Source organism: Nuphar pumila, chromosome 12 (genome assembly GCF_984573655.1).
Source record: "Nuphar pumila chromosome 12, dmNupPumi1.hap1.1, whole genome shotgun sequence".
Lineage (NCBI taxonomy): Eukaryota > Viridiplantae > Streptophyta > Magnoliopsida > Nymphaeales > Nymphaeaceae > Nuphar > Nuphar pumila.
The window spans coordinates 32,157,208-32,166,334 of NC_143260.1; the positions used below are offsets into that span (position 1 = coordinate 32,157,208).

At 36.7% G+C, this 9,127-nt stretch overlaps 1 protein-coding gene across 1 annotated transcript; it reads left to right on the forward strand.

The window, feature by feature from the left end:
- Nucleotides 1-67: 67 nt before the first annotated feature.
- LOC149820563 (protein neprosin-like) lies at nucleotides 68-7,169 on the forward strand. Its single transcript, XM_089981824.1, has 6 exons — nucleotides 68-196; nucleotides 1,862-1,948; nucleotides 2,742-2,960; nucleotides 3,361-3,528; nucleotides 5,402-5,545; nucleotides 6,780-7,169. The coding sequence occupies exons 1-6, from the start codon at nucleotides 68-70 to the stop codon at nucleotides 7,167-7,169; spliced, it is 1,137 nt and encodes a 378-aa protein (XP_089837950.1).
- Nucleotides 7,170-9,127: the final 1,958 nt, after the last annotated feature.

A 9,127-nucleotide genomic window follows, 5' to 3' on the forward strand; every position in this document is an offset into this window, starting at 1 on the left:
ATAGCAATCTCCCTCGGCTAAGAGACACTTTCTGTAGTCGAGCGAGCGACTGCTTTGAGGGTGCAGAATGGCTTCAAGAGTAGCACTTCTTTTGATTATTTTGGCCTTTGATCGTGTGTTGTTTGGAGAGGGAGCTGCACCTATTACTAGAAAACGTTATTGTGATCCCAAAGCGCCTCCAGTCAAGACAATCGAGGTTAGCTTTTTCAGTTTTATATTTCATAATCATCATTTTAGAAAAAGAAAAAATAAAAGATGTTATTTTCTTTGGGTAAGTTGGGAAGTGAGAAAAAAATCTCATAAGAAAGGAAATTTTTTGATAGATTTTCGATAACGACCTTACTTTTGGATGATAAAATTTCCTTAATTTTTGTGTATGTTTTTTTTATGAAAAGATTTTTCTTGTCTGAGTGACATGAGAATACTAGGTTGGAAAAAATGTTTGATTAGGGCGAGGGTTTACTTTCTAAACTGAAAATATTTCATAAGAATTTTTTTTCCATCTATGAGATGGAGAAGTTTCTCCTGTCAAAATTAGGAAAACAGAATTTTTTTATTTCAAACTTTTGATTAGGATGGAAAAATTGTCATTATCCTTTCCAATTTTTTCCTTGCATTTCCCTGCATCCAAACGTGCCTTGTCCATGTGAAAGTTGTGAAAGTTGGTGGGCCAAAGGTCATGGGCGATTGTCTGGCTTGGAGCATCTCAGTTATTAGCTTAGTTCTGTTAGAATCTCTGATAAAGCGTTTAGACCAGGTCTGAATTCCCACTTAAGCTTATCCGCATCATATTTCAAAATAGGCCCAAACAATCGAGCAGGTCAACTGTCTTAACCCATATAAACAGGGAAAGATAACTAAGTTGGAATCATAGCCACAAAATACTAGTGATATTTTGAAACATGATTTTACATATAGAACCATATAAAAATCCAAAGATCATGATATTTCAAATATATAGCAAAATATCGAGATATAAACTAGCTTTTTAATCATGTTCTCTATTTTTTATTTTGCATTATTATATATATGTAATTATTTTTTAGATTTAACCAAAAAGCAAAATTTTAGTATATCCTCCTCCTCCCTCCCCCCTCAAAAAGCAAATTCCGGTTCCATGATTTGTGACATTGTTTTATGTCTTTTTTGTTTGTTTGAATGTGATATCATTCGTGAAACAAGTTTGTGACATCAATTGAATCTAGCATAACGAGATTTCGTTTCAGATTTGGTTTAATGAAGATATACCAAAACCGAATCTGAATCCGACTTGCTTAAAATTCAATATTTGGATTTGAATGTTAGTTGGATTCAGATGTTTCTCAGATTTGGATACAAACAATTTTTTTTATACTTCATTTAAATCTAATTATTAATTGATCCGATTTTGGCTATATTGAAATTGACAAAATGGATATTCGGATATCCTCAGATATTCGACATTATCATTGTTAACCGCAAGTTAGAAAATATAATGAATATGGCCAATTAATTTACTGTTTACCTCACTCTTGCCCTTTGACGCCAAACAATTTAGGCATATATGATGTTTTACACAACTTACATTGCACTTGATTTTTCTACTTGACAACTTACCTGGCGCTTTATTTTTTTCAGCCGACAATTACATAACCAAGGTATTTAATTTGTTACGCTAAAAAAGATAAAATCTTCAAGAGAAAAAAAATCAATTGATCATGTTTGGCATATTTTGAGTAGTGAATTAGCTATGTTTAGCATATTTTGTGTAGTGAATTGGCATATTTGACCAATACAAGGAATGATGCCAAAAGTAAGAAACATCTCCATCGTTGTTGGTTTTTCTTTTCTTTGTCTGAAGTCCAACTTTTTTTTTTTGCAGACTGAAGAAGGTGATTTAATAGATTGTGTGGACATCTACGACCAACCTGGTTTAAGAAATGTAGACCGGAAAAATTACAAAATCAAGGTGCAGCTCTTCATAATAAATGTTTTTTAATTTGATTTCGAAAAAGGATGGCAAACTGTTCATTTATTTACAAAGAAAACTGTAATATGTTAACCAGCAAGATATGTGAACTAGACTGAACCGAGTTTTTCGTAGTTTTTTTTTTTTTGCAAATCTAACTCTGTAGATGCCTTCAGCGTGGCGACTGTTGGATCAAGAAATGTGATTTTGTATGCTTCAATATTTATGAAAATTCTGAGCCATTGGTTTTTAAGCCATAAAAGATCATTCCTATACGTCTTAATTGGATTATATAAGAGTCTATTTCTATAAAACGAAGCATCTAGATACCATCCGTATGGTGGAAAAAAAAAAAACTATGAAAATCTCGGTGTACGGTTATGCATTTCATATTAAACGTTTTTCATTTGACTTCAATAATAAAGGCCAACTAATCGCCTATTTTCAAATATCTGCCAAAGTATTTTATTATTACATTCAACTTCTTGAATCAGTCTTTCTCATAAGTAAAGAAACTAGATATTGTATTCAATCTGATTTGATTAAAAAACCCACAAATCTAGGACACATATTGCCACTGTTTACATGCCAGTTAGATGTATCAGCTATCAATATCATTTCATTGTGAAAAAAAAAATCATGAATATATTATAAATTTAATAAGGTTTGAAAAGTTGTCATTTTCGGTTTTTTCTGCCCATCATCATCAACCGCACATTGGTAAGCCTCTCGTTGCTAAAATCCATGAGGTAGTCAGAAGATTTTGATACTTTACATATGACACAATATGCAGACATTTCCAGAGGTCGTGAAGGAGAAAGAGGACGATGATTTATATGATACTGCACTTTATTCTTGGCGAAAAAATGGAGGTTGTCCAGATGGGACTATCCCCATTTTCAGGTGCAACAAGAACTCCTCCTTGCATGAAATCCCTGATAAAATTGAACACCCTCCTCGTCATTTCTTTGGCAACTCTACAAGGTCACTCCAGCAGAATAATGGGCATGTGGTGAGAGATGTCTACCAAGTGTTTTTCTTTTTCCTTTTTTTTGTTTTCTTCGCTATGCCAAGGGAGACCCCCCAATTTTATTTTATTTTTTTTTTTGAGAAAAAAAAATCAGTCAAGGGACCCAATTGCCTACGTCCTAATGGCAGGACCCCAGTTGGCGAAACCTTTGAGGTCATGCATGTCACGTGAAAATCATGGTTGCACCTATTCAGTTCTAACAAATACCTTGCCCATTTTTGAAGAAGCAAGAATTAAGAACCTGTCATATAGTAAGGCATTTGTTGCAGCGATGGTATTAAGGGCCTGTTTGGATGCACCATCTGAACCAAAGTTTTACCGCAATAAATATCAATAATGATTAAATAACTATTTGATGATGGCTTTTATGTACGTGTGGCAGTATGCTACTGTGCGTAGCAAAGACAGAGAACATTATGGAGCCATGGCTTATATTGGTATTTGGCAACCGAAACTCGAATTCGAAACATCAGATATGAGCCTTGCCCAAATATGGCTGAAGGGTGGACCTGATGATGGTGCATACAGTACAGTGGAATTTGGATGGATGGTAAGGACTATACGTAAATTACTCTCGTTTTACTCTAAACTAAATCCATCACTTATCAATTCTTATATCAAGAACTGCACAACATTATTTCTAATAGTTGAAGGTGGGATAACTGTATTATTCTGTGATTTTGAATCGCAAGGTTTACCCGCATCGGTTTGGAGACTTAAGGCCGCATATGTTCACATATTACACGGTAAGCATACATTTGTTTTAAACATTGGTATTCTTTAGAGACAAACTGTTGATAGTTCTTGACTCGACTCGTGAAGAGCTCCTTCAAACCCATAGAATAAGTTCTCGGCAAGACAAGCCTACACAACAAATGTTTGGATTGGCTCTGCTCGTATAGGCTCGTTAACTAGTAATATAGTAGTGTAGATGTTTTTTTCACAAGAAAAAACTATTTGTTGTTTATCAATAAGAGTTCGAATCAGGTTTGTTCACAGCTTTAGAACTATATATTTATTTTGGAAATGAGCCATTTTGAGCTTGACTGAGTTGATTTAGAGTCCAATTCTATTATTTTTTAATTCTTATTTTACTTTAGTTTTGTATAAGTATGACAAGTCTAGAGACTAGGGTTGCCTGAACCGGACATAGGCCTTACCATGTGAACGGCCTACAAGCCAGCCAGATGTCATTAGGGATGCAAAGGGTCGAGTATGGCGATAAATAAGAAGACCTGATTATGACTCAGGTCTAGACCCAAAGGTTTGATTAATACATGGATTCAGGTATAGTTTGTAAAATTTTATACTAGACCCAGGTCTAACCCGAGTTCCAATTAAGACCCACTATTTTTCAATGTAAAAATAATAAAAAAATATTTATCAGGTATGGTCCGGGTCTGGTTCATGTAGTTCTTATTGGGTCTGGGTATGGTTTCTCTTATATTGGACCCAGTACCATACCCAAAATTGGGTCCAAGTCTGGTTCCACCTATGTCGGAACCAAACCTCACCCATTGACACCCCTTAATGGCATGTGGCTTGATAAAGCATGCCAAATACGATAATAATCCTTGCCATGGATAAATATAATCATTGCTTAAATAGAAAAGCTATTTAAGAGAAACACCAATGTGAGGGGGTGGTAGGAGCTGCCAGTGCAGGTCTCCTTCTGGTGGGATGTTTAAGGTTCGAACCCTAGTGGTAGTTTGAATAGTAACTGATGGGGTCTGCCTAACCCGGCTTGCCTTAAAAAAAAAGCTATTTATGAGAAATTGGTCAAAAGCTATAGACTTTAATATATATATATATATATATATATATATATATATATATATATATATATATATATATATATATATATATATATATATATGGGTAAATAATGGCTACTGATGAAGGTAAGAAACTAATAAGTAAAAATCACTCTTTTCTTCAAAGTTTTTAATTTTTTGTTGATCAAATGTTACAGATGTGATCTACATGGTTTGTTTACTAGAAAACTTATTTTGAATCATGTGAGAATGACAAGTAATTAGGTTTTTAAAGGGGTCCGAAAATTCAATGGCCCACAATGTTTCAAATATTCATAACTCAAAAGATCACAAAGTTTACAGAAGAAAAAGCACCATCAAATGCTTGATCCTTAGCAAACAAACTATGTTGAACACATCCATTTCGTTAGATTGAGATGATACAACCTGCACCTATGATTTCTATTTCACTAGTTTCTTATCTTCCTTAGTTCCAAATGCTTTTCATATATATGTGTATTTACTTATGGATGGACTATATAGCGGAGGTCTTGACTGTCGCTGATTTACAACTTCCAACAGCGACAGTCAAAATCCGTTATTACTTTCATGTTTCCTTGTAGTGTGCTGCCGTTTTAAACTTTTTTTTTTCTGTTTAATGTGTCACAGAATGACAGCTATAATACTGTTAAGTGCTACGACGACACTGAAAATTGCAACTTTGTACATACGAGCAATAGCATTCCAACAGGCTATGCCTTGGATCCTACCAGGCGTGGTGATGAAAAACTAAAGTATTTTTCTATAATTAAGGTACAATAAATACTCGTATTTTTCAATCTCCAGTGCGTGAGTTGAGAGAAAAAGTCCGAGGCACTTATCTTCTCCCAACTTCTGAGGGTGAAAAAATCATGTGCAATAATATCATTGCACAAATATTAGTGCATTAAGCATGTGATTAGGGGTGGCAATTTCTGACACGACCCGCCAACCCGACCCGCCAACCCGCCTCTTAGGCGGGTTCGGGTTGGGCTTAAGCCAACCCGTTTAATAAACGGGTCGACCCGTGTAACCCGTTTATTAAACAGGTTGGGTTCGGGTTGGGGGTATGCCAACCCGACAACCCGTTTAATAAACGGGTTAGGCGGGTGGGTCGACCCGCCAACCCGGCTCCCAACCCGCCAACCCGACCCGTCAAACCGCCAACCCGACCCGCCAACCTGCCTACCTGCCAACCCGATCCATCAACCCGCCAACCCGACCCGCCAACCTGACCTGCGAACCTGAAAACCTGTTTACCCGACCCAACCCATTTATTAAATGGGTTGGCGGGTCGTGTCGGGTTACCCGTTTATTAAACGAGTCGGGTTCGTGTTTGCCACAGCCGACCCGTTTAATAAACGGGTCGGGTTCGGGTTGAGGTATGCTGACACGCCAACCCGCCAACCCGACCCGATTGCCACCCCTACATGTGATGTCCCATCTTGTGGACATGGCATGTCAAGTATGGGCCCCAAGACCTGATGGATAGTGATCCAATGCTTAATGCGCAATTTTCATTTTTGTGGTTTACCTGGACCCGACCCAGACCAAACCCTATCCAAACCCAATAGGGTTCGGGTATGGTGACAAACAAGAATACCCGATTAAGACCCTGGTTGGATCTGAAGGTCTGATTAATACATGGACCACGGTATAGTTTGTGAAATTTTATACCAGACTCAGACTTGACCAGACCAGAGTTTGATTAAGACCAATAATTTTTCAATGCAAAAAAGATAAAAAATGCTGTTTTACTGGGTGTGACCCATTTTTGGTTATGTAGTTTTTATCGGGTCTGGGTATTGTTTTTCTTAAGTAGACCCGATTAAACTTAAGTCTGAACCCCACATACCTGAAAATCTGCTTTAAGTCTGATTTCACCTGGGTCCGAACTTAACCGCTGCCGTTGTCACCCATACAAACACCTCCCCACTAAGACAGAGAGAGAGAGAGAGAGAGAGAGAGCATCATTGTCACCTCATGGCCTTTTCCCCTCCTTTCACAGGACCCGGATGGAGACTGGATTGTCAAGCTCGATCAGGAAGTAATAGGATATTTTCCAGGCGGGGTTGTCCCACACTTGGCTGAGGGTGCTGATTCAGCAGATTGGGGAGGAGAGGTCTACGGAGGTCGTCAAATTTATGCACCCCCTTTCTCAAGCACTCAAATGGGCAGTGGGGTATTGCCGGGAAGACACACTGGAGCCAGAGCAGCCAAATTTAATCGTGTTGAGTACGTTAATGCTCGCGGGGAGCATGTGAGCCCTCCAGCACCTCTCGAACGCTATGCGTCTAATCCTTTCTGCTACGATCTGTTGGACGGCGGTTTCACTCGAGGGTTTCTTGGATATCACTTTTATTATGGAGGTCCTGGAAGAAGTTCACGATGTCCATGAGAGAGAGAGAGAGAGAGAGAGAGAGTTATTGGAGTAGTGTGTGTTTCTAATAAATCAATACGCTATCTTTGGATTCATGGATTGTGGACGTGAACTGGATGGTGATATGTCGGTCTTCGAGCGTTTCATCTGGATTTACCATGAAAACAAGAAAGCAAAAGGAGATTGAGTTAATAGTTTCTCACTTCTCATTCTCGATTTCTTTCCAACCTATCTCCTTGCACTTTTAGGGTGAAAAGCAAAGCATGACTGCAAAATTAAACGAGAGAGAGAGAGAGAGAGAGAGAGAGAGAGGCAATACATTATGGGTTTTGAACTTGCAACATCCCAACACAAGGTGACGTGCACTAACTGTTTCTACCTAACAACCGGAGCCCTGGTTGGTCTCACTTCCAAAACTTTTTTTTTCCACATAAAAAGTTGGGGTTAGGCAGATCCCCTACCTGTTTATTAAGAACAGATTAAATTTACAAATTCACACTGGAGTAACCCAATCAGATTTCAAGTCAAACCTGTGATGAAGGGGGGAGCACCTTAACTAAACACATCTTTATTTAAAAACATGTTTCATGTTAACTCATTATATTGAATAAAGGTTGGGCTTTTAACGACTTCTAAAATCATAACGAAAAATCAAGATAACCACATAAATTCTTTGGATTGTATTAAGATTTAGTATTATAATTGTATATGACTTTATGAAACAATAATTTTACCCAAATATAGGTCATTATGTTTCAAATTCACACATGGTGTAATAGTAGATAGGTAAATCAGCTCATTAAGCATGTTCGTACCTAAAGGTACAATGCTAAATTACCTCTGATTATATGATATGCTAGTTTCACCAAATGAAGTCAATTCATTGCGAATTGAAGAGATGAAAAAACTATGAGTATTATCATTTCTACCAAAGTAAAACCATAATAGCTTAATTATGCTTTTCTAAAAAAAGGTAAATAATAAAATGTCTCAATTTTTACCTTTCAGCATGAGTCTTGTTTCAACAATAATAAAGCATTTTCTTTCATTCCTTGTTGTATCAGGTTCTTTCATCATTAACTATTATAATAATATCCACTTGTTAGATAAATCCAATTTCTCATATTAAAAAGAAATATTATTATTCATTCACAGCTACATAGACCTAAGTTTGGCCCTTAGGATTGACAAACCTTCCACTCTTACAGAGCAGATTATAGTCGAATATAAGGCTACCTCTAAGAAGTGAGAGCGCTTAAATAGACTTAACCTATTGTTGTTGCATTCTCGTGTGACTAAGAATATTTGAGGTGTTATCTCTTCATGCATGACAATGAAAGAATTTTTGAGAGCCATTGAAGCTTAATTCATCAGTTTTAATAAGACAAGGGTCAATACATTAATGTCTGAATTGGTGTCTATGAAATATTCTGTCAAGAATCACATCCTATAGCATATCTTGAAGACGAAAAACATTGCATCTTAGTTGAATGGCATGAAGTTTGACAATTTTTATACCTTTTTGGTTCATCTGATTTTGACCTTATTGCTAGTAAATATATAGCATTTAAGATCTTCTACAACACATATAACGATCAGTGGCCTTTTAATGTCTTCTTAACCAAGTGTATTGAAGATAAAGAAAAACTGAAGGGTGAGAGGGTGTCGGGTGCATATATAACCTCTTATAAGGGAAAACATAGGCTGGGGGCAAATAAAAATTCATTCAAGAAGAAGAATAAGAAGAAAACCTTTGGGAAGAGTTTAAACTCTTAGACAAAAGCTAAATCAGAGGCAAAAAGTTTTTTTATAAAGTGTTTTTCATGAAAGAAGAAGAGACATAAGAAGGTGGACTGCCTGAAGCATAAGAAATAGTTTGAGAATAAAGGTAATAAGTCATTCATTTCTCATGTGTGCAATTTGATTCATGTTTCATTGCATAGTTGGTAGATTGATTCTGGTGTCACAGTGCATAT

Coding starts and splice junctions, on each gene's coding strand:
- LOC149820563 (XM_089981824.1), top strand. CDS start 68: ATGGCTTCAAGAGTAGCACTTCTTTTGATTATTTTGGCCTTTGATCGT. Junction 197..1,861: donor CTCCAGTCAAGACAATCGAG/GTTAGCTTTTTC, acceptor TTTTTTTTGCAG/ACTGAAGAAGGTGATTTAAT. Junction 3,529..5,401: donor CAGTGGAATTTGGATGGATG/GTAAGGACTATA, acceptor AATGTGTCACAG/AATGACAGCTATAATACTGT.